The 26371-nt window shown below is 37.1% G+C and overlaps 1 protein-coding gene across 1 annotated transcript in view; it reads right to left on the bottom strand.

Annotated features, from left to right (window-relative positions):
- Window positions 1-26371, bottom strand: part of LOC113050341 (probable phospholipid-transporting ATPase VA) — a 47308-nt gene that overhangs the window by 11097 nt on the left and 9840 nt on the right. Inside the window, exons 2-15 of the mRNA XM_026213207.1 lie at window positions 24943-25147; window positions 24295-24380; window positions 20937-21043; window positions 19994-20125; window positions 19154-19284; window positions 18660-18912; window positions 17350-17567; window positions 17057-17251; window positions 12986-13547; window positions 7154-7257; window positions 6199-6325; window positions 4487-4671; window positions 2193-2544; window positions 117-193 (exon numbers count right to left, since the gene is read on the bottom strand). Of these exons, the coding sequence (XP_026068992.1) occupies window positions 117-193; window positions 2193-2544; window positions 4487-4671; window positions 6199-6325; window positions 7154-7257; window positions 12986-13547; window positions 17057-17251; window positions 17350-17567; window positions 18660-18912; window positions 19154-19284; window positions 19994-20125; window positions 20937-21043; window positions 24295-24380; window positions 24943-25147 (2734 nt within the window). The remainder of the gene's footprint in view (window positions 1-116; window positions 194-2192; window positions 2545-4486; window positions 4672-6198; window positions 6326-7153; window positions 7258-12985; window positions 13548-17056; window positions 17252-17349; window positions 17568-18659; window positions 18913-19153; window positions 19285-19993; window positions 20126-20936; window positions 21044-24294; window positions 24381-24942; window positions 25148-26371) is intronic.

Raw genomic sequence — 26371 nt, 5'->3', positions numbered from 1 at the left:
GACCCTATCAGAAGAGACTCATAATCTCTCATAGGCTCTAGAATTATCCAGAATACAATCATTTCAAACACCTATGTCAACATCACTTCCCCTTGATGGTTTCAGTTTCTCCTTACCTGCATGCCCTCCTGTCCGGAGATTCCCACCCCTACGTCAGCCACTTGGATCATACTAACATCATTAGCTCCGTCACCTACGATGAAGACCAAAAGAGGGTGAGAAAGAGGCAAGTGAGTTATCAATTCCATTTCACTTGCTCAATGTCAGACTGCATTAATGCAAACATCGCATCAGCAGCAAAAGTGCTCTGCTGGCAAAAATAAACAACATAAATTAAACACAAAAGAGCCCAGAAACAAGCTGCCGTTTCTGAAATGAACTGGAATGACATTAGCAGGGTGGCATGACTTTACATCATTGTCACCTTCTACACACCTAAATAGTCTCAAAAAAAGCTTACGAAGTCAAATCGCACAGGAACCCAAACAGGGCGGTCATGCTAAATTTAGCATTCCATTCATCAGTTCAAGTTTAGTGAAGTCTGAGCTGCAAATATTTTGGCTTGGTTTCATTCTGTTCTATATAATACAAGTTTTAAACTAAATGAGACACATTGTTAAACTATTTAACACAAACTTCAACCAGAAAAAAGTAAAAAAAAAAAAAAAAGTACAAAGACAAAAATGTTGGCCAAACAAAAGGTGAGGCCATTTTGAAAAAAATAAAAATGCTAACAAAATCACATGATTATTATAAAATGTAATTGACAACATGCGGTCTGAAACTTGTGTATGGCAAGGGTGTACTTCAGTTAACACACAATATGTTCAAAGGTGTTTATCTTGGACCTTTGAATCTTCTTTGAGATGTTTTATAAAATCATCCTCTGTTGCCTGAGGCAAAAGGCGTAGTGCTGACTTGACCCCAAGCTATCATCAAAAGCTGACTTTCCAGCTAAAAGCTAGTAGGCTTTGAAGTATACAGAAAAGTAATAGCCCACTGAGACCATCAGTTGCCTTTGTCCTTACTGAAACAAACTAACGCGGCAGCCAAATTCAACAAAACCACCTTTATTTGAAGTACGCCAACAAAGCAAATATGCTTAGCATGAGAACCGGTAACATCTGCTGCGAATGTGTCCGTACACCTTAAATGTCTGTTCATTAGAGTCACGCAGTGAAGAAGACAAGGCTCTGATTCATTCTGTAATGAAGTCTGTCAATTTCAAAGCAAAGGAATTTATTTACAGCACCTCCGAGTGTCATTTGAGCACTCCCTCTCTCATTGCCATCCAAAATGAAAGCGTTCGTTTTAAGCATGAGACATAAATGAAATACAAATTCTTTATTAAGGCAGGGGGATATGACCTGAGGTAACCAGCTCTTTCTGCAGGCAGGTGGCTCAGTCTTGATGCACCTTGCATCTCTCGCTCTCTCCCTAAAGCCATCTGGATAATTAGCTAGAGTGCTGCGTAGGCTTGTAAATGTGGCATTCTGCGCTGAGGAAAGGACAGACACGTGCTGTCCAGTCACCACTAAAATGTTTACTTGGCAACACCGGGGACCATTAATCTCCAAAATCGACTTGCCAAGCTAAAAGTACGAGAAACAACAACAAAACATACATAACATCTATGCTACCCATTTTGTGTTTCTATTAATTTAAATTAAAGAACCAACTATAGCTTAAAGGGACAGTTCAAGCTAAAATGAAAATTCAGTCAACATTTACTCGCACTCATGTCTTTTTAAACCCATCTGAGGACATATTCTGGTCATACTTTTCCATGCAATTAGTTTAAATGGAGACTGAAGCTTTCAAGCTTCAAAAAGGATGCCAACATGGGCTAGATTCAGAAAGGAATCATTCAGATGAGTTTTGTGAATCGTTTAAATACCAGTGCTACCAGTCAAGGACAACTCAGGCATATTAGAAGATTTCAAGGAAAAAACTTTTCTGGGCTTGGAAGATGAGGGTGAGTAATGATGCCACCTTCAATATTAAACAAGCTATTCTTTCAAACAGAGTAACCTGCATTAGTACCGTGGAACACACTGAAGTTCATTTGTGTGTATCATCTTGCAGTTGTGTGATGATTATTGCCACTAAGGGACTGGTTTGCAGATTGGGCTTTAACTAAACACTATTAGAGATAAATCATAAAAAAACGACCAACCAAATCCACCACTTACCTATTGCCAACGTCATGACCTTGAGCTTGTTCCGCACTAACTTGACCACCATGCTCTTCTGCAGGGGTGTCGAGCGACAGCATAGAACGGACCTGCAACTTCGAGCCACAGCAAGGAACTTGTCCTCCAAACTCTTGTCCAGTGCGTAGGCCAAGGTCCGGCCGTCGATCACCAGCCCTAGCCGCTGCACCAGGAAGGGGCTGGAGTGGCCAGAGGAGGCCGGGGAACACACCGGAGAAGAGAAGTGAATGGCAGTATAGTCTCTAGCTGCTTGAGGATCTGGTCGAGGGTTGCAAAGGAACTTGGCCTGGATGTAGTGCAGACTGTTCTCGAGCAAGGCAGCACAGGCCTCCTAGTAAGAGTTCACATTTGAAGAAAAAAAAAAAAATAGTAATTATTCAGGAAGGTCGTTAAAGGACACAAAAATCTCATGAGGGTTAGGCAACATTTGGTAAACAGAGAGAAAAAAAAAGATAAGATGACTGCTCAGAAATGCAACAACAGATCACAATTATGGTATAAATTATATAACATTTACTGTACCTAATCACTTTTATTAAAGGTATACTCCACCCAAAAATAACAATTTTGTTTTCATTTAGTCACCTTCATGTGATTCCAAATCTCCGACTTGCTTTCTTCCTTAAAACATTAAAATCACTGAGATATTTTGTTCAATAGTAATCCAAAACGCTTGGTTCCCAACATTCTTCAAAATATCTTCTTTTGTTCCACAGAAGACAAAGTCATACAGCTTTGCAATGACATGAGTGGGAGTAAATGACAAGTTTTATTGTTGGGTGAACTATCCCTTTAATAAGGAAAAAGTTTGGACTAATACAGCGAGTCAGTGATTAAGACATTCCTGTATGACAGCTCTTTGCCAGTCTGGTTTTTCAAAACGAACTCATGTGGATGCTTCACGTGTTCAAGGAGACAAAAATAAACATCATGAAAGCTCATTCAAGCCAGTCCAGCTGTTCTATGGGGAAACACCTACAATCTAATAGTGGGCAATGTCATGCAGGGGAATATGCATATAGTTTGGTTTATGGGTGTTTTTTCAACTATAAACACTTTTGGCCCTTTAGGTCTAAATAAATGACCTTATTAAATATTTTCATTTGTGCTGACCTTATAAGGACTTTTTGATGGCTAATGCTGTTATCTTAGAAAGCAGGTTGGCTGATATAAATGCAACATATGTGAAATCACTTTATTTAAAGTTATGAATAAATATTACAAGGGCACAAAAAAAAGATGTTTTTTTTTATATACATATATAAAAAAGGCAATTTTTATTTATATACATATTTAAAAAAAGAAAAAAAATTGATTTCATGGTGACATTAATTTAAAGACATTAATATAAATTTTTGTAGCATGTTTATTTTAATGTTTACTTAAAACTTGAAAATGAATCAGAATAATTGTTTTAAAATAATTTCTTATGCGCCTGTGCTGAGCTGCATGACAAACAAATAGCAAAGGAAAAGTGTTGAGATCAATTAATAATAAATATAATAATAACAACAAAAACTATTAAATAAAATCATATATAAAAAAAGAAAGTAATCAGCCCTTGGGAGTCTAAAAAGCTCACAGTGGAAAAAACTCATATGGTAGATGAGTGGTGTGTGTGTGTGTGTGGGGGGGGGGGGGGGGGGGGGGGGGCTGGGGGGTTCAATTGTGGGAGAAATTGAACCCCAGTGTGTGTTTTCAAATGGAACAATCAGGCCTACAAATTATGGGCAATACCTTCAGACATTTCTGTCATTCCTGGTAGCAAAAATCAAAACAAGAACAATAATCAATTCAGAGAATAAATCAACAAGATCAAACAGTATCTACTCCAAAGATATAATAGAATTATAAAAAGGCTCTAGTGAGAACTAATATTAAACATTTTCCAAACTATGTAGTTGTAGGCAAGTTGTCAGCTGCAGTGGGCAGCCTGAGAGTAATAGTTTTTATTTTAATAAGCCATATGTAAAACACATGTAGTGTTGAGAATTCTGAGACATTTCAGCAAATAAATTCTTTCAAACATTTCACATTTAAATGAATTAGTTCTCAAACTCAGTTTAGTGATAGTGTGGCCTTAAGCTTCATATTGTTTAGAGATGAGGAATCTGATTAAATGATTATCTGCAGAAGTAATCAACAGATCAGTTGTTCATTAAAACAGTCGTTAGACGTAGGCTGAACCTCACTCAGTATTCAGAGGGAGAAGGAAGTGAAGAGAAAAAGTGGATCACATGAGGAGAGACTGCAGCAGTGCATGCTGGGTGTACCTGTGAGTCAGCATTAAGAGTGATTATCTCCTCCTCTGGGTCCAGCAGTTTGCAGGCATAGGCAATGTTGATGGCAGTCTCTTGTTTATCTCCAGTCAGCACCCAGATCTGAAGGCCCGCTTTTCTCAGAGAGGCGATGGTCTCGGGAACCCCATCCTGAAGTCTGTCCTCAATACCTGTAGCTCCTATTTAAAAACATAGATAGAAAGATTTTATGCATGTACCCACTTGTGTGTGGTACTAAGCACATGTGTTTTGAATCCCAAAATATTAAATGGAATAGTTCACCCAAAAATGAAAATTCTGTGAAATTAATCATTTTCTCTCCTTCAAGTTGTTCCAAACCTGTATGACTTGCTTTTTTCTGCTGAACACAAAATAAGATATTTTGAAGAATGTAGGTAACCAAAAAGTTGCAGGTAGCCACTGATGTCCATAGTATGAAAAAATGTTATTTACATTCTTCAAAGTATCTTCTTTTTGTGTTCAGGGGAAGAAAGAAACTCTCACAGGTTCTAAACAACCTGAGGGTGAACTATTGCTTTAAGTACTAAGTTGCACCTGGTGTTAATGGACTAATGCCGCGTTTCCACCGAAATTACCCAGAACATTTGTACCAGGAACTTTTTTTCCCAGGAACTTTTTTCCCCCCAGACCTGTTGCTTTCTGCGTTTCCACCGCGGTGTAAAGTACCGGGAAGATTAGGCAAATGACTGGTGACGTAGGTGTGCGCGCGTTTCTCAATACAAAGTACCGCTGATTTAAAAAAACAAAACAAAAAAACAAAGTACGCTGATTTAAAAAAACAAAAAAAACAAAACAAAGTACGCTGATTTTGGACGTGCATCATCGGTAGTTAGTTCAGACTTTGTGCATTCGACTGGGGAGTGTGATGTCCGCGACGAAGCGAATCCTGTAATTTTCCTCTCTGTATATTTACAATAAAACGAAACAGGATACCAAATACCACTGCCTCCTTTGGTTTTCATTTAAGCATAATAACAGCTGCAGAAATGTACTTAGTTCAGGGATATGTGTATATGCAGCCATTACAATGAAACAAAATATTATGTAAATTTGCCCTTTTTTATTTTCATTTTAACATAGATAAATTGAATACAGACCAAAGAAAACCCGTTAGATTTACCCCGCAGCTGAATTATATTTTATGTTTAACCACTAAAGACACATCAGAGCCAGCGGCACATATCAGAAGGTCTAACCGAGGTTAGGCTGCTCTCTGTGGATACATGAGGACTGAGCTCCCGCTGATCGAGTGGAGCTCACCGTCGTAGAGATCGGTGAAACACATTTTTAAATAGGCGCTGTCTTTATAAATAAACCATAGATTTGAGTTTTAAACAACTACATTCTCGCCTGAAATACTTTTAAAATTACATTTCATGACACAATAACAGTAATATTTGAAAATGATCCGAATAAATGGTGTGTGAACTCAACCAATGCTGCGTGAACTCAACCAATCAGCATGTTTAGCGCCAAAGTCCCGGCCCTGAAAGTTCCGGAACTTTGAAAAAGTACCACCACGCCAGCAGGGACTTTCTGAGGGGCATTTTCTTTACCCGGAACTTTATTTAGTTCCTGGTTTCTGCGGTGGAAACACACCAAGTACCAGGCCAAAGTCCCTAGTTCCTGGGTAAAGTTCCTGCGGTGGAAACGCGGCATAAGAGTGCTTTAGGAACTATTATTACCCAGAAGTTGGAGATTGGTCTCTAGTCGTAATGCAGACTCAAATAGCAGCTCCTCCCTCCTCTGTATGGCTGTCTCTGCTTCCAGGTGATGTTGTAGCCAACTTGCATACTCCTCCTTACTGAGAACCTGGACCAAACAAATACAGTCACAGTCACATCACATCAGCTGAAGGAGTGCAATAAATATTATTTGCAAAAAAATTAGTTTTTATAAAGCAGTGGTTGTCACACTGTATTACGGTTTCAAAAAGTTTTTCTAGATTCAAAGAGAATGCAATAAGGTGTTCTGGTTGCTGGTGGAGAAAGTAAAACCAACACAAAGAGGCTCAGTAAACTTTTAACAGCTCCATTTATGTATGAATTCACACTTAACCGTGTGAAAAATAATAGTATGCAAGCTGTTCAAGGCTTCCCTTCTGTTAAGGTGACTATTTAGCAACAATGGCAATGAAACATGCCAAAAAGAAAAAAAAAATATATAAGAGAGAGAGAGAGAGAGAGAGAGAGAGAGAGAGAGAGAGAGAGAGAGAGAGAGAGAGAGAGAGAGAGAGAGAGAGAGAGAGAGAGAGAGAGAGGAGATCTGTCATGCGCACTCTAGGAAAAACAAAATCTAGACCTGTCAACCATCGGTACAAAACACATTTACATTTACATACATATATATAAAAACACACACACACACACACACACACACACACACACACACATATACCCCAAATGAAGGTTATTCAAAAACATTATTTGTCCAAGTGTATATTATAATATATTATATATAACACAAAGGGTGTGTTGCCCATTAACGGTCTATTTATTGAAATTTAATATGGTCACAAATAATTTTTTGTGTTTTGTATACAATTAATTGTTATCAATAAAATCTAAATGTAGTTATTAAATTGTCACCCCTACAAATTTTTTTTACTTTACAGTAATTGTTACTGACAGTTAGTGTTACCTTTTTGGCGATACAGAGTGTTCGGAGACCGTCTGCAGCATAAAGATTTAAGTAGTTTTGAGTTTTATACAAGATTTTCCTTTGTCGCTTTCCTTTGCAATCATCTGCAATACAAAAACACAAAGAAAACCAAAAAGAAAATCAGACAATCCATCGAAATATTCTAACATTTAGAGTAGGATTTACTAAAGTAATGTTAAACATACACACAGTGTGAAAATCACATACTGTAAGTAGACAGCTAAACCAATCACTCCAGCCTTTTTAAGGTTGGTTCTCTATGTTGCCAATGGCTTCCTCAGCAAGGCCATTACATTTAATCAAGATGGCAGAGTGTTTTGACAAGCAGACTGGATAAGCTGGCTACAGGGCACTTTGAGGTTTATTGCTCCTGTGTTATTGCTCAGTGCATCGCTTCCTGGCAGGAAGAGCAGAGCAAACTGTTTGGGATGATCACTTCCCAACATGGACGACCGTCAGCCAAGACGAGGGGGCGAGAGTGCCAAACCTCACATATTCACCGAATGATTCATCACCACCCCTGCAACTGTAGGACGACAGGACCTGTTTTTCCAGAGACTGATGTATTGACTCAGGAATTAAATGTTCTTAATAAACCTATAGGTAAACTAAATCCCCATATCATGCCCTGACATGACCCTTCAAAGAGTGAAAAGGAATATGGTATTGAAGTCTTTTATAATATAAGCAACAGTTTTCAAAAGGTTAAGTGGGTATTTTATAAACCGCTAGCAATACAAATAAAGTGGTATCATTCATGTCCACAGCTTATTCTGTGTGGGATGACCTATGAACCAAAGTATTTTGGTATATACAGAAGAAATCTTTCAGTACGTACAAACAAGTAAGTAAAAGCATGTGCAGAGAAAGCTTGACTGAGCCATATAAGATAAACAAGCAAGCAAACAAAAAATAACTAAACCAAGTCCTCACCTTTAAAATAAAAAACAAAAACAACAAACTACTATACCTTTAAAGCTTGCCTAAAATAGAAAACAAACCAAAACAAACAAACACCCTCAAAAAACAAAACAAAAATACATTAAAACAAACAAACAAACAACTAAACCCAAACAAAACAAATAACAACAGAAGGTCTAGACATGGCTGTTTTGATGTATTATATAATAACTAGCAAATTTAGTCTGGGAATTTAACCAGAGAGGCGGCTACACAGACAAATAAAAAATGACTGCCATTCCCCTAGCAAAAATATGGTGTCTTTTCCAAGATTTTTGTCTATGTTCTTCATTTCAACACATTACATAATGACTGGAAACACACAGGTACTGTTTGGGTTTCCAAATCTTTATGGTTGCCTGGTCAGGACAGCTTTATATCAAGGAAGTTGTGACTTCAAAGTTACAATTAACTTGTCAAAGATTCGAAAGCTTTGTGGCTCAGGCTGGCACCTGTAGTCTGTTTTTTGTGCATTGTGTTATTGGACAAGCATGGCAAACATCCCACTGCTCTGAATGGAGTTCTGAATGGAGTTATTGTACCTTCAGTTGGTCTGCTGGCCCAGAAGTACAGGAATACATACCAAGCATGTGTGTCTATGTGCATGAAACAGTCCATAACCGGTAGTGAGGCACAGACTAAGTGTGTGTTTGCAGTATTATGCTTACTAACCGCAGCAAAGGCTGGACACGTAATAAGCCTGGGGTCTCTAAACATATTTCCAGACTGCCAGCTAAACACATGGCAGAAAGAGGAAATTACACAATTTCCCAACTACTTGCAATGGCACTAGAAACACTTAAGTTCCATATAGCTAGAAAAAGAATCAAGATCTAGATCGCAATCGTACAACTCTTTAACGCACATCCAATGAAATTCTTTGAGGTAAGACATTCCACCACTATAAACTTCAAAACACTTTTAAAAATGTATAGCAGCACTTAAACATGTTAACAATTAGAATAGTGTGATATAACTACTTGAAAAATAAATAAATAAATAGGTTTTTTTTTGGGGGGGGGGCTTTTATCTGTTTAGGGACTTTTATCTATCGGGGATTTCTATTCTATCGGTTTTAACTATTTTTTATTTTTTTAGTTAGGGTGAGGTTTCTTTCTCTATTTCTTTCTTTCTTTTTTAAATAAACATAATGCCACTTGTTTTAAAGTATAAACTAATTCAACACAAGGGACAAATCTGTCAGTGCAGTTAGATGAAATACTCTTAATATCTTATGCAGCGATGCTTCAAGTAAATTCATCTTGGTTTGAGTATATTTAGATATTTTAACTGGAAAACATGACAAATACTCTATTTTTTTTTTGTGGTCTGCAAAATATTAGCCAATATTTGAAACTGACAAAAGAAAGAAGAAAAAAAAACCTCCTAAAGGAAGGGCACTGGCATCACCAGAGGTTTGTCTGTTTAGAACAATAGCCTGTGACAATTAGACAAATATTACGGTTCACTATTATATAACAGCCTTTACAAAAGTATCAGCTTCACATTCCTGCTTTCCAAACTTTTTCAATAGCTATAATATATATATATATATATATATATATACACATACACACACACACACACACGTGTTGTGTTTTGTTTTTCATAAAACAAGTGATAAATAATTCTCTTTTCTAATCTGTAATATACTACACTGAAAAAAATTCTAAAAACGAAAGAAAATATAGAACACTGAAAAAACCCATTTTGATTTCTTCTGCTCTTTCCTTCAAAAAGGTGAGCAAACAGACTGCTTGTGAACTATCCTGAGCCATAGTTTTCCCTCTTTCTTGGCTGTCATCTTGACATTTAGATATGAAGCACAGGGCAGTGCATGTAGTACTTCTTTTCATTCATTTGTGTACACAGCATTGGTGAAAACTGCTACTGGAGCTCTTGCCTGGAATACTAACAAGCCAGTCTAGCTATGCAATTAGGATAGTTTATTACCGCTAAAACCCTTGGCTACATCAAGAGCCGAGAACAATCTGGAAGCCATCCAGAAGGCGTTTGGGTGAAGGGGACGTATTGCCCTTACTATGCTGACTATGTTTATCAGCATAGATCAACAATGTAAATCAAAATCCAGAGGCTAACTTAAGCACTCCAAAGACATGAAAAATTCATAACATTTCCTTGAAAAATCACACCGTCTCACTCTCTGCTCTTGGTAGAATTGAAACTCCCTTTCAATTTCTTGGAGACATAAAAAATGTATTCATTCAATGTCCTAAAGAAATCAGATTTTGGCCATTTGGCTGTGAGCCGTTATTCATTAATTCTGCTGGAATAAGCCTCATGCGCCATCTAACTGGGGCATGAAAAAAAAAAAAAAAAGCACAGACTTCATTAAAATTTTACAATGTTCAACAAGCATTCTAAAGCATAATCAACACTGAACATCAAGATAAACTAACCCAGAATAACTGATCCATTTCATATGGGGGAAGTTGACAGGATGCCAGGTGTTTGTTATTCTGAATTCCAAATATATATTTATATACATATAAAGAAGGGGAACCATAAGAAAAAAAAAATTTAAATTCTAAAAGTTACAGATGGTTGAAATTATAGATGGTGAAATTCATAGAAAGTGTATATTAGAAGCTACAAGACTGTCAAAACAGTAGCTTCAAACTTTGAATACAATGAACATTTCATTTGAAAATAAGAAAATGCATCACTTAAAAGTTCCCATTCTTCGTGATCCCATGTTTTAAACTTTAGTTAGTGTGTACGCAATGTTGTTGTTAGAGTATAAATAATATCTGTAAAATTATAGAGCTCAAAGTTTAATGCCAAGCAAGATATTTAATTTAACAGAATTCGCCTACAACGAACGACCCGTTTGGACTACATCCCTCTACTTCCAGTACTCTGCCCACATGAATACACAATAAAGGGGGCGTGGTCTTGTTGCGGTCCGACGGAGAAGAGGAAGAGTTGCGTTTGTGTTTGTCGCCACACAAAACATGAATATGTTATATTGCACACTGTGAACACAATCAAAGCTTCAAAAAAGCATGAAAAACAGCACCTTTAAGGTGGTTACAAACTATTTTACTTTTTCAAGAAATACTGTATAATTTTATTTAGGAGGAATGCAATAAATTGACCAAAACTGACAATAAAAGCTTTTACATTGTTATTCTTTTTATCTTAGAATCTAAAAATTAAAAAGAAAATAATATCATGGTTGCCACAAAAATATGATTTTCAACAGTTGAAATCAAACATCAAAATGAGAAAAACTAAAGAATATATTTCTGATGTTCAGCAAAAGATAATTGAGCTTCACAAATTGATGAAGTAGCTTTTTTTTTTTTTTTTTTAAAGAGCTAGAGCAGTGAAAATTCCCATTTCTACCATCGGGGCAATAATTAAGAATTTCCAATCAACATAAAATGTTACGAATCTGCCTGGAAGAGGATGTGTGCCTATATCATCCTAATGCACGGTGAGAAGGAGAGTTTGAGTGGATAAAGACTCTTCAAGGATCACAGCTGGAGAATTGCAGACAATATTTGAGTCTTGGGTTCAGAAAAAAAAAAAAAAAAAAAAACAGCACCTACACCACCACATGTTGTTTGGGAGGGTTACAATAAAAATTCTCCTAGCTCATCCAAAAACAAACTACAGGTAAAGCATATTCGATTATCAGACATGACTGGAACTTCAAATGGACTGGCTTCTATGGTCAGATGAAACTAAAAATGAGCTTTTTAGCAGCAAACACTCAAGATGGGGATTGGTGAACACAGAGATAAAAGTACCCCATGTGTACAATGAATACAGCTGTATGTTTAATATTGTGCGCCTATATTTCTTGTTTAGACACATGGCATCATGGATTCCATCAAATACCTACAGATAAAAAAAATCAGTAAGTTACTGACTCTGTTAGAAATCTTATATCGGGCCATGTTTAGATCTTCCAACTGTACAATAATTCAAACACAAACCTCAAAAACAACACAGAAATGGGTCACTGAGCTCAAAACCAAGCTTCTGCTATGGCCATTCCAGCCCTCTGACCTGAACCCTATAGAAAATGAGAGGAGTGAACTGAAGAGGAGAAGCACCAACATGGAGCTGGGAATCTAAAGGGTCTCGAGTGATTCTGGATGAAGGAATGGTCTCTGATCTCTTGTCCGGTGTTCTCTAACCTCATCAAGCATTATAGGAGAACATTTAGACCTGTTAAACTGGCAAATGGAGGTTTTAAAAAGTATTGAATAAAATGGGGCCATTAACTGTGGACAATGTGTATCAGAGAAAAACATTTATTTCGTAATGATATTTCCTCCCATTTTAAATTCTTATTATCCATTGAAAGGATACATTTTTGTGATTTCTTTTTAACGGATTGACAATGCAGATGAATGTTCACAGCCTTCTTTGATCATATTTACCAAGGGGGCTGATATTTTTGGCCACGACTGTATAATAAAAAGAAAGCAGTTTTTAAATTATTTTAAATTATAATATTTCACTATATTTTTACATAATTTTCCAAAGATTTGGATCAAATAAATGCATCTGACAGACCCATGAAGCACAATCTTTTGAATGATAATACATGCAAATATACACAAACATGTACAGTACATGATACAGAGGAAGAGAAAGGTGCATTGGAAAGGAACATGACTCAAGCCAAACTCAAACCTGCATCACTGTGAGCATATTAACGTTTTCTCAAATCTGAGCTTCATAGTCTAAATATACAATGCAATGGATCAGTATTTCTGAATTGGACGTTCCTATTAATAAATGCATTGGAGCAGCCAAAATTTTGAAACCTAGAAATAAAGTGTGGGAACAATGTGCTCTTCAATGCTGACATACCTGTGGTTGGTCTGATCAAATCCATGATGACTGAATCAGCACCCTTGGAGTAGACTGTGATTTGCTCTGTTAGCGGGTGTTTTACCACCACCGACATCCTCTTTCTTGTGGAATCAAAGCCCAGTGTGTGCAGAAGCTCGAAACTCAGCTTGCCCAAGTGTGGAAGCTCCACGGTTACCTGATCTGGTAAACGACCGACAAGAGCACACTTATAGGCCCGGGCTGCATAAACCAGTGCTGCCTCATCCGGTGACTCTGCCTCATATCTGAGCTCACATTCATCTTGAGCCAAAGCTTTAGTTTTTTCAAAGTTGGGTGGGACGGGGCTGAATGCATGCTGAAGGTCATGCTCTGGACGCTTCTCCTCGTTCAGCTTGGTAAGCGTGTTCTCTGCCGAGGGGGAGGACAGCATGCTGCAGCCCAATTTATGGGAGGACGAGCGGTTGGTGGCCAGACTGGAGGAGCTGCTGCTGTTGGAGCCAGAGGTCAGACGGCTCGGAGTGAAGCGCTTGATGAAATCCTCTATGGTCTTCACTGGAGACTTCAACTCGTAGCGACGCACCTTGATAAGAACCAAGAAAAATGTGTCAAAACAAAGCTCCTTAAATATTTGTGTGCATTTAATATTGCAGCCAACTGGGAGGTTGACTTGTGAATCATTCCATAATAGATTGCAAGATTTTTTTTTTAACCACACAGTGACCCCAAGAAATTTTTTAATACTTAGTTTACCTAAAAATGAAAATGATGTCTTTAATGACTCACCCTCATGTCGTTCCAAACCCGTGAGACCCTGTTTATCTTCAGAACACAGTTTAAGATATTTTAGATTTAGTCCGAGGGCTTTCTGTGAAACTGTGTGCGCGGTCTACTGTCCATGTCCAGAAAGGTAAGAAAAACATCTTCAAAGTAGTCCATGTGACATCAGAGGGTCAGTTAGATTTTTTTGAAGCATCGAAAAGACATTTTGGTCCAAAAATAGCAAAAACTACGACTTTATTCAGCATTGTCTTCTCTTCCGGGTCTGTTGTGATAGAGAGTTCACTGCAGTGTATGATATCCGGTTCACGAACGAATCACACGATGTAACCGGATCTTTTTCAACCAGTTCACAAAATCAAACTAAATAGTTTAAAATGGTTCGCGTCTCCAATAAACATTAATCCACACATGACTTAAGCTGTTAACTTTTTTAATGTGTCTGACACTCCCTCTGAGTTAAAATAAATCCAATATCCCGGAGTAATTCATTTACTCAAACAGTACACTGACTGAACTGCTGTGAAGAGAGAACGGAAGATGGACACCGAGCCGAGCCACATAACGAACGAAAGATTGACTCGTTCTCCAGTAATTTGTGGATTAATGCTTATTGGAGATGCGAACCATTTCAAACGATTCAGTTCGTTCGCGAACCGGACATCACTACACTGCAGTGTTGTGAACGCACTAACAACAGACCCGGAAGAGAAGACAATGCTGAATAAAGTGGTAGTTTTTGTTATTTTTGGACCAAAATGTATTTTTGATGCTTAAACAAATTCTAACTGACCGTCTGATGTCACATGGATTACTTTGATGTTTTTCTTACCTTTCTGGACATGGACAGTATACTGTACACACAGTTTCAATGGAGGGACTGAGAGCTCTCGGACTAAATCTAAAATATCTTAAACTATGTTACCAAGATGAACGGAGGTCTCACGGGTTTGGAACAACATGAGGGTGAGTAGAAATGCATATTGCCATTTTGTTTTGTTGCAAATAAAACTCCCATAGTCTATAAATATTGTAGTTTTAAGTTATTTTGATAAAGAGATTCAGTTAAATCATCAAACATTTGTATGACTTGACAGTGACTTGACTCTCACAAAAATTGACTTGGACTTGCTTGAGACTTACTTCTGACTTGCACATGTGTGACTTACTCCCACATCTGATCAAAATTAAAACATGACACCACATAAAATATAAAAAAGGTGTAACAATTTATCCAGTTTAAAAAAATAAGTGAACACTAATAAAAAAAAACAGTAACAAACTGACTCCAATATTTTTTTTTCACATCATGCTAAAGTTTTCAAATAATGAAACATTCACACTTCCCATAAAGGACTGATTATGGAAATGGTATGGTTCTTTTCTATTGCAAACATGATACTTGACTCTGAACTGCTGCTAATCATTATTCTTTTTTCTGTAATATTCTGACCATTGGTACCAGTCTCACACCTAGATTGCCTACACTTAATTTCATTGTTATTGTGTTTAGGGCATACACACGAGCAGCGCGGGGGTGTTGGAATGTTCAAAAACACTATAGACCAACGCTACTTTTGCGTCATTGAAGGTTAACGCCCCTTTTTGGGGGAAAACAAACGGATTCCCCTGATACAGAACTCGCTCTAATTTCTTGATAGCAAAAATGGCAGAAACACACACTCTCTTTGCGGGCCGAGGACCGTGAGAGGTATTTAAAGAAGCTACTGGATACGGTGTTTACAGAGGTTTCCCTTTGAAATGGTCGAAAACTGGATTAATAACCCCACGCAGTGGCCAAATATGGACATCTAACGTTACCATTATCTCGTGGAATCACCAAGTAGCCTATTTTTTGTCATTAACACACTCACAGTATGATAAACTAGACGACAAGGCCATGTCAAGAGGAGTCGGTGGTTTACTTGGATCATATTTCACTTGATTTAAGCTATTGACAGTTTTGTTGTAGTTAGAAATACGAAGCTGCTAGTAGCTACGTGATTAACGTTAGCTCTCATTAGGCATGCTACCTTGGCTGTTAACTGATTTTAAGTTTGAAATATTCGCAGGCTAGGACTAATCAATATAAATATTATACAATATATGTTTGTAATTGTGTCTGACAGGCCTGTACACATCAGAAACAATGAAAAACAAAAGGTCCCTGGAGCGAGTTCTGTATCAGGAATCCGTTTGTTTCCCCCCCAAAAAGGGGCGTTACCCTTCGATGACGCAAAAGTAGTGTTGGTCTATACCGTCGCTCAGCCTTTCAAACTTCTTTTTGCCCCCTTGAAGTATATAGGGGCCTTTGGGATCTGTCATTCGGAAATATGGCTTTTCTTATCACTGCTATGCTGATAACATTAAACTACTTCTCATTCCAACCAGATGATCCAATGGTAGCTGTTCACGTCACAGCCTGCCTGACAGCAAAGTAGAGTTGAAGGTGATGGTCCTTCATCCAACCAGAAATGTCTAAGACAGAACTGCCTGTGGTTTCAGCCAACCCAGAATTTCATCACAACTTCTCTATACAGCTAGGGTGTCAACCACAAATCCTTACAGGACAGCCAGGAACCTTGGAGTTGTGACCCATGATAAGATAAGCTTCACAGAACATATCGCTACAATAGCCAGGTCCTGCAGATTTGCCTTATACAACATTAGGAAGATTAGACCTACTGGACAATAGTAATGGTATCTTGGCAGGCCTTTTGGCATACTATACAGCCTCTGAAACTGATTCAGAATGTAGCAGTGAGATTGATCTTCAATGAGCTGAAGAAAGCCCACTTCACACCTCTCTTCATCAGTTTCCACTGGATGCCAATAGCTGCTCGCATCAAATAAAAGGTTTGATGTTTGCCTACAAGACAACCAATGGCTCTGCACCAATATACCTAAACTCGCTACATTGCACATTTGAAGGATAAGCCATAAATATCTTTTACACAGAAACAGGAAGTTGCTCCACCTCTACATAGCAGAAAACCACCAAAGGAAGTTAACTGTGGCCAGAAAACGCCACAGCTCACACACAAGACATTAAGAAATTTGTATGACACAAGATGCTATAGTTGTTTGAAGATTAAAACAAATCTCAATCTTAAACCTATATTTAATTGATACCCATGACCTCAACAGATGTTAGCATTATATCAGACAAAAAAAGGCGCTAGGATTGAAACGATTATAAAATTGACTTTCTGACATTTTCTCAACGGAATTTCCTAAATTGCGTCAAACTACTGATGTAAAATAAGTTGCAAATGTCAGTTTCAGTTAATTCCTGGTGGTCGGTCTGCCTACCTTCTGTCGGGGTTGGTTGGGTGATGAAACAACCACAGTGTTGCAGATAGTGAGGGCGATGAAAAAGTCAAAGATGTCACACAGGTCAGGGGGAATCTGGTTCAGGGGCCGACTGTGAAAACGCATGAACTCCATCTGACTACTACACTCATTGACTTTATCCATGAGCTGGGGATCTGGAGTAATGTCCTTTTCCTGTCAAACCAATAAAATAAAAAGTACAAATATCTTTAAGCATCGGGTTATTGAGTGATACATGAACAGCTTAAGGTGGAAAGGAAGTGTTTACTAACCATGGGACTGCTGAAGGCAGTGTGTTTGGACAGAATGCTGGCCCGTTTGGCTTCGGCTCTGCTCCCGGTGCGACGGTGAGATTTGGTGCTCTGTGACCTCAACACCACTTTTCCACTCTGGTGACTGGTGACGCTGTCCCGCCGTGGGAGAGTTCCACCATGAGATGTACAGTCCTCCTCCTCTGACTCCATTTCCTGGTACATTGCAAGCCTCCTTGCTGTGGGAAAGACACTTAGTTTGTCACTGTTTGAAACATTTGGGCTGTATACGGAAGACCTAAAGCTTCTGGCACCTTTTCCTCATGCTAATCTTTTATCTGAGCCACCCTAGTGAGAGTGAACTACATTAAAATATATATCTATTATTTATTAGGGCCATCAATGTATCATGTTAATTTAGAAGCCAAAACTAAGATACGTTTACATGTAAATGTGTGTTTAAGTTTTAAAAAAAAGTCCTTTATGCTTACTAAGGATGGATTTATTTGTTGACAACTGTAATATTATGAAAAAAATAAATAAAAAACTAATACGCTGGTTTGGTGCTTTTCTTATTATCAATTTTGAAAACAGTTGTGCTGCTTAATATTATTGTGGAAACCACAATCCATTTTCCCAATGATAATTTTCTTGGGCAATGGACCCTTTTCACATTTCTGGGATTCTCAGATAGACTATTTATAGACCAAACTTCTGTAGACTACACCAAATATGTTTTTGGGGATCCCATTTGCTCAAATAGCTAAAGAAAAACACCACAACTCTCAAAAAAGGGAGAAAATAGAGAGGTTGATAACAGCAGTCTGAAGAGAGATTTTGTTTTGTGTCACTCCCACAGCCGATATATTAGAAACACACTTACAGCAGTGTTAACTAGTAAGCTAGTTAACTAGTTTATATATGAAAAAATATATAAACCTTTTAAATTTTAACAATGCTTTTCATACATTATGTGAAAAGGATCCACTGGAAAGTTTAAAAGAACAGGATTTATTGTAATATGAATCTTTGTAACATAATATCTTTGCAAATTTTAAAAAAGCTGAATAAAAGTATCAAATTCATTCAAAAATAAATCTGCTACATGTCTTTGAATGATCTTCATTTGCTGGTTTTTTGATATATGCCATTAATTTTTAATAACTGATTAATTACATTAATTGGCATATCATGTAATTAACTCGATTCAAATTTTTACATTGATTGACAGCTCTATTTATACTACATTTTGCTCATATACAGATTATTAATGGTGCAAAAAAAACTACAATGGCCCTTGTGTTGGCACTGCATACACAGAGAAATCTAACCATTGGCATCATGTGAGTACTCGACTCCTGCCACAGTACAACGGCGAAACACCATCTTGTTTTCTGTGAGTGTGCCGGTCTTATCAGAGAAAATGTATTGCATCTGGCCCAGGTCTTCTGTGATGTTCAGAGCCCTGCACTGGAGGTGAGAGTCTGTTTCCTCATCGTACAGCTCCATGTCCTGATGGATGAAGTACACCTGGCATATCTTCACTATTTCAATGGAAACAAAGAGCGAGATTGGGATCAGCACCTGCACCAGAGAAAAAGAGAAGTAGAGAGGTTTGTTGTAAGTTCATGCAGTGTCATCATTTCAAGTACCGCTGAGCCTACAACCAGATGGGAATTAAAGGAACCGTTCATTTAAAATCAAAAGCAGCTCATTATTAAATGGAATGGTTAAATCTAAAAGATTTGGAACTCTTCTACATAAGGAGCATTAATGTTAATCTAAAGCACAGGGTAACAGTCCCCTTACACCACTTGCTATTCACCTGGAATACAATAATCATGGTCAGGAAGAGATAAATGGCTGAGACCACTGGAGATAAGTCTGTTCCTTCTGGGCTCAGGACGTCAAAGACAGGCCTCTTATCTCCATACTGAAACATCCACAGGCCATGTCCTAGAGGAGGTTTTAGAGACAAAAACTTGACTGTAAAAAGCATGTTAAAATGGAATCATGGGTATTCTTATTCTCAAGAGACACTGAAAATTGAGGAATCTAAAAATGTTGAAAGAAACCAAAACAGTCCAATCACTGCTTCCTCTAAAATGCTTCCTCAAATCAGATACATTCATCAATCACTGTAGGAGTATTTTTGATCATGGTAAAAAGCATAAAAATAATACAAATAAAAAAATAAAAAAAATGAAAAAAAAAAATTAAACCATTTTTCATTGCATTTTCAGCAAAACATATAATATAATGTAATATTTATATATATATATATATATATATATATATATATATATATATATAAATATTACATTATATTATATGTTTTGCTGAAAATGCAATGAAAAATGGTTTAATTTTTTTTTTTGGGGGGGGGACTTGGATGTGAAAGATAAAAGTTCATAATAAATGAATTTGGCAGCAAAACAGATTCACATTATGTAACACTTTAGTTAAAAACAAAAAACTTTTAAAGAGTAACACAATAGTAAATAATACTATATGAATAGTTCTGACTCGAGGGATGAGCCACATCTGAAATTTTTATTTTAAACAACCAATATATGCACACCTCAAAAAAAATTCAGTCATGAAAGCATTAATAACTTTAATATTAGCATTAATTAAAACTGTATTAATGCAAAGTTTTACGTACCAATGGCAGAAAAGAGGCACATGACCAGGAGGATAATGACACACCAGAACACGTCTACATTCATCTGCCGCTCCAGTTTGCTGCGTTTATAACGAGGGCCATTGTTGTTCAGCATTGCTTTTGTCTCATGACCTAAGAATTGGTACAAAGCAGAACACTTACTTTTTGTAAAGATAATATCAGCTGCACCAGCCAGATGACCAGTCAACAAACAATTTACCGGTAATTTGATTTACAGGTCATCTGACCAGTTAAAATGCAGAATTTGCCATTCTGTCCGACAAACAAACCAGAAAGTAGAGTCGATTAACGTTGGTGGACTTGGAAAAAAAAAGTGTGTATTGACCTCTTTCAGTGGTTGAAACAAGATACCTTCTGATTTTCATTCAGGTTTATTTCGTGCTATAACTAGTAAAGAGGAAGAGATCCATCACGACAGATTAAAGAGTCGTAAAACTGTATTTATTCTCTTAATTTCTTCAAAATTGGGATTGGTCAATCATGGTATTTGTATGTAAACATGAAATCACAAAATCACACAAAATGTGTGATTTAGTTTTATTTTTCTCTTAATTCTAGGTATCCCCACCTTTATTTTTTCTTATTAAGTTTGTTTGTAAAGCTCTTTTACTCTTGTAATAATGTATGTGATATATATTGTGTGAAAATGTATGTAAACTGCATTCTTGATGAGAAGAGTGTAAAAAAAGAACAAATCAAGGTAAAATTTATTTTTAACAATATTTAAAATTATGTAATTTTCAAAAAAGCTATTTGCCAATTATGCAGTGTAAATATTTAAAATGTAAAAGAATACATTTTTGACATGGCGATAAAATTACTTTAATGAGATAAAAGCGCACAGTTAAACAACACATACTTTGAGATGTGGTGGAAATGCAGTGGACAGTTCCAGTCCTGTTTTGGAAAGGCGGCAGTGTACCTGCATAGATGACGATTCCTACAGCCTCCTCTGTGTTGCGGATGGTGCAGCCCCTGAGCAGCAGATTGTCTTTGTACAGGCCGTCTCTCCTTCCACTGCGATGAATTCTGTCATACACACCATGCAGGTTCACTCATCACACTTGTAACACAACATATCTGTGAGAACATACTGTAGTCTAGTTCTATTCTGAATTCCTCCATCGTTTGCTACAACTATATTAGATTGGGCTTTAGAACCATATGATGTGGATACTGCCAAGGGATATCTACCTAATTCTTCCTCCCTTGTTGTTGACCACATCGATCCATCATATTTGAAAGTCCACAGGGTTTCCCCCAGGATCCCTCTTTCACTGCACAAAATCAATAGTAAAGCCATGACCTCACTAAAACGGCTCTGTATACAGGTAAAGCCCTGAGGCCAACTGGATCTCACGTTTAGTCAATGCAGCACTTTTTGTGAAACCCCAAAGCCATGTCATAAAAGAACTGAACAAAGTAAAAAGATTCTCAGGATAAATGAGAGCTGAGGAGCGGCAAGGAATGAAATCTTAAATCCAATGAGACCTCCGATCTGAAGGTTGCTTGGGATTCCAACAACAGGAAAAAGTTCATGTGGCCCCAGGACTAAGTTTCCTGATAAAAATGGCGTCAAATGCAAATTAACTCGCACTGAATGAGCACTGAATGCTAAACACCTGTGGATGGAGCTCAGTAAGCTTTAGCTTTTCAGGATTACATCTGTTAATTAAAAAGCTGTTAGCTGAACTTTTCCTTGGTCAATTATCTGACAAGGCCTCCAGCAAGTCTTTTTCATCCCATAGTAGTGCATTTATCATTAAACTTTAGCCTTGTTTGTACCCAGACCTTATATTATGGTGTCTGAAGACCCCATGCTGTAAATCACAGTTCTGGTTCAGTTCAGAGTCATTTGCATATTTGTCAGCTTGGACAAAGGGGTCAAAGTATGGCTTGTCAAATATGGTGCAGTTAGCCCTTGATCTTAAATGTAATAACTATGCCTATGTATATCATATGCTTGCAAAAAAGCATCTTTCTTTAAGGTAATTCATACATACTATATGTACTCTGATGGAATAAAATCCTCATTTCGAGTCAAAGGTTTGGATTTTTTAAAAGATGCTTCAGAAGAAAATCTCTTATGCTCACCAAGGCTTTTGTTATATATATTATATTCAAAACACAGTAAAATATTGTAAAATATTATTACAATTTAAAATAACTTTTCTGTTTTAGTAGATTTTAAAATGCTGTTTGTTCCTGTGATGGCAAAGCAGATTTTTTATAACAACTATTATAACACATAACACAGAAGTCGCATAAACAAAAGACCTATGCTGTGAACAATAAGCCCAAATAGTTCAAAATTATGAATTTACTTTAATACAGCTTGTAAAAATAAACACACTCAAAATTTCTCACTCGTGAATTTGCTTGGTCGTTCATTTGGTCAAAATGTTATTTATTTTTTTTTGACTCCACTTGAAGGGCACATTAGTAAGGTGAATGGCTCAAATCAACATGCCCATGCCCTCCAGGTATCATCTCCTTGGTTTGCACAGCATATATTTGCCAGCTGGGATGATATCCTAATGCAATAAACTGTCGCTCCAACAAGACACAGTCCTTGGCGCCCAACATGCATTATGTTCCCACTTTTGCTCCGGTAAGCCATTTTGTGGTAACTGGACGAAAAATACTGGCATCACAACAGAAACATCTGTTCTCCATCATCCAGGGAAATAAATGTCACAATCCTTCTGGTTCCTGTCAGCTCACTCACTGGCCCTGCTTTCATTACCATACCACGTGCAGCAGGTTTCCATCAAAACACAGGAGATATACTTCAACCTACACAGCCCTGGCTTGGCTAAAGTTCTTGTGTTACTACTGCTACAGCAGCCTGCTCAAATGTATTATGTATGCTAATCTCAGGTGTTTGACCTGTATGCTTGAGCCACCATTAAAGACTTTAAGACTGCAATGCAAACAAAGAATAATCTTAATCCACACTTTGAATTTCTAAACATTCCAGATTGATTATGATGATTAACAATCATTTAAAATATACCATATTAACAATCATTTTCTATGAAACAGGAGTATTTACTAATTCTATAAAATAATTCAAAGAACATTTTTGTAAGATTTTAAACATCCCATTACATAAATTAATTTATACTGTCAGAAAGGTAACAGGCTTGACAGTAAAATTATTGACAGTTTTACAATTTAATTTGACATTACGAGCAGTCAAGGTCAAGAATTGAATAAATGATATTTCTATGAAGATCCACTTTAAATTATCATATAGCATATACTATGGCATGATAATTAACCAATATCTTACCCCAAGACAAACTTATAATTGAAGAGATCACTTCTAGAAAAAAATATGATTTTATCCTTTTTTTATTGTATTTAGTAGATTAAAATTGTGCTTTTTTATGGATATATTTAGAAGAGTCTATAGTAACACTTAGTAAAATTTGGCATCAATTATTGTTACACTCAATAAATATTAATAAGGAACACCATTTTTTGCCCTAGTTTTTAGAATGGCCCTTAAAGGGCATGCTACAGTGATTAAGTGAACGCACTGAGATGGGAGAGGTATGTATCAACTTATCAAGTTGAAGGAAGAACATAGTGAAAAATGAAAAAAAAAACGGTGGTGTTTTCCTTTAAAAAAAATTTGCATCTAAACTATCCAGCTTACAACAAAGGTGGAAAAATATTTCACATACTTCAGCAGCAGCATGGCAGCATTATTTATAGCCTCTCCCAACCCTAACACTAACAAATAAAAAGACCCATTCCTATAGTCCTCCAACAGAGAACGCTGCTGGTGAGAGGTGGTATAAGGTACAGCAGAATAATTAGGTAAAATAACAGGCTTGAAAATTCATCAGAAAACTGCTCGAGTAAGAGAAATATACACTGCCTCTCCACTGCAACCACATTAAACTGGATCTATGTGGGTCACAAAATAACCATCCATCCCATTATTTGAATCTCAGCAGCTAATGGAATTTTAATCATTGCCGGAAAAACAAAATAGTGGAAAGATCTGCTTTGTCTAAATGGTTTATGGAAAATATAATCATTGAATATAATGAAGGAATACAAATTTCATTATACATTAATAGCTATGCACACAGGGTCAAACTTATTTGCAATACCAAAATTGAATAAGTGAAGAGCTATGAAATTTCCATTGCATTAAGAATGTTGAGGTTAATCGTGAATACAATTTTCTTCAAATGATTAGTTGGGTCATAAATTAAGCAATCATGTAAATGCCTTTAAAATGCATAAAAATGCATTATACTTACATGTATCCGCGAAATCTATTGAGGTCATTGTTTGGCTTCTCACATTCAATAACACTGTTGTATTTTAAGGGGTCAAACTCACAGTCCTGCGAATAAAAAAAAAACAGATTTGCAATTCTGGATCGGAACACTACATATCTCAAGCAAGATAAATAAAATATTTTAAACTGAATAATTAATGGACAGTTCGCCCAAAAATGAAAAGTCTGCCATCATCTAACCAAGCTCATGTTGCAAAATGTCAATTTATTCCTAATACAAATCTTTTTAAGATTTTAGAAGACTTTGAATATATAATGAACAAGACTTATTTATTATTTTTAATGTGCCTTTTTGTATAAAACAATAGCAGCACGACCATTTTCAGAGATTTATTTTTGGGGTAAACTACTCTTAAACATTCAGTTAATGTTGTCAACTCTCTTATTGACATCCTAAGATGTTACACATACAGGGTGAGCACCGGCGAGGGAAATTAATATTTGACTTTGGTGAGTGGTGTGAAAAGTCATCTCAGTGGACAAGCATAGACCATCTGAATACACAAACCATCACATTAACTGTTCTTGACACCAGGATGCTTCTATTCAGTTCTTTACTTAACTTATGGGATTTCACAACAAGCACACCACAGTCCTGAACACTCACCAGGTCGATAAAGCTGCGCACCACCTGCCTCTGCTTGAGGTTGGTTTCGCCATCCAGTGTGGCTGTCTCAATGTGACACAGGCGGTCCGGGTCGCTGCTGCTGAGCAACAAAACATCCGCTGGCAAAAGCTCATTGCAGCGCAGACGAATGAAGTCTCCGACCCGCACCTCTTTCCAGTATTTCTCCACGTACTGTTTCTCACTTCTGCAAAGGGCAAAAGAAAACAAATGTAATTTACTCATAATCGTGTCGCCAAGTAAAAAAGATTGTTATTTCACAGAAGCCACTGTATTCTATTGGCACATTCCTTTCAATATTAAATATTCAAATCATTAAATTGAATCTTAATGTTCCATGTTGAGATTGGCAGATGAATGGATGGAAATATTCTAGAAGTCTCAGATTCACTGATGGAGAGACAGACACAAAACATCCCCAGAAGTTGGTGAAAACAATTCAGGAAAGATTATACTGACTTAAAACCATGTACAATTTTCACAATTTGCTTCATTTAATATTAAATGTATCTGGACACTTTGCTGCTTGTAACCTCTTCTGCTTGTGTTGTTTTCTGCATTAACAGTGAACATATCCGTAAACCGTAAAAGTGGAAAAACAAGACCAAACAAACTCCACACAGGACTGAACAAGAAACACACCACATTAGTACCGTGGTCAAAACTGAGAGGTTAGTGTTCATGGTGCTGGCCTAACATGATGGGCAACATGACGCCTATTTCAGGAGGACAAAATAATATTAAAGGCCCTTGGCAAACATAGCTGCAGGGACTCTGGCTCTCGGAGCGCTGCTGCTAAACAAACCTTCCTTCTATTTCTTTTCCCGCCTTTCCACACATAAGAGAGCTTTTTTACTGCCACATGGGAATGTGGGGCAACCTCTTACACAAACTCAGCTTCAAGAGATGTGTACAAATTAGAGGAAGAGCTAATTCTCCATGGTTTAAGAGAAGGAGTCGCCTGATGGCAAAGGAGGAAAGGTGAAAAGATGGCCACCAGAAGGTTTCAAGCAGTCTCTTGACAGACAATAGTCCTTCAGGAATGTCTTTTTTTTTTGGAGGCCAAAACTGCTCTGCTGCGCTTCACTAAAACCCGCCCTTTACACACCTCTCAGAAACTATGTCATGCAAGCCCATCATTTCACCAACAGAAAGAAGTTATCAGAAAACTAATCAAAAATAGGTCACGGGAACTAGCGCGATCACAAAACGAACATGATAAAAGCGGCCGTCTGTTTGCATGCTTTGTTAAAGATTTAAATCCAAAAGCATCAATGTTTCACTAGAATAAGTGATATATTGATCATGATGAATTATCAGGATTGAAAATTAGTCACACAGAAATAAAGCGTTATGAAGATAGTCTGTTATCAGACATTTCGGTCAATCTGTCATGCGTTTATGTCTTTAT

The sequence above is a fragment of the Carassius auratus genome, chromosome 31, assembly GCF_003368295.1.
Source record: "Carassius auratus strain Wakin chromosome 31, ASM336829v1, whole genome shotgun sequence".
NCBI lineage: Eukaryota > Metazoa > Chordata > Actinopteri > Cypriniformes > Cyprinidae > Carassius > Carassius auratus.
Note: the sequence above shows the minus strand (reverse complement) of the source record. Positions and strands in the feature narration are given on the sequence as shown.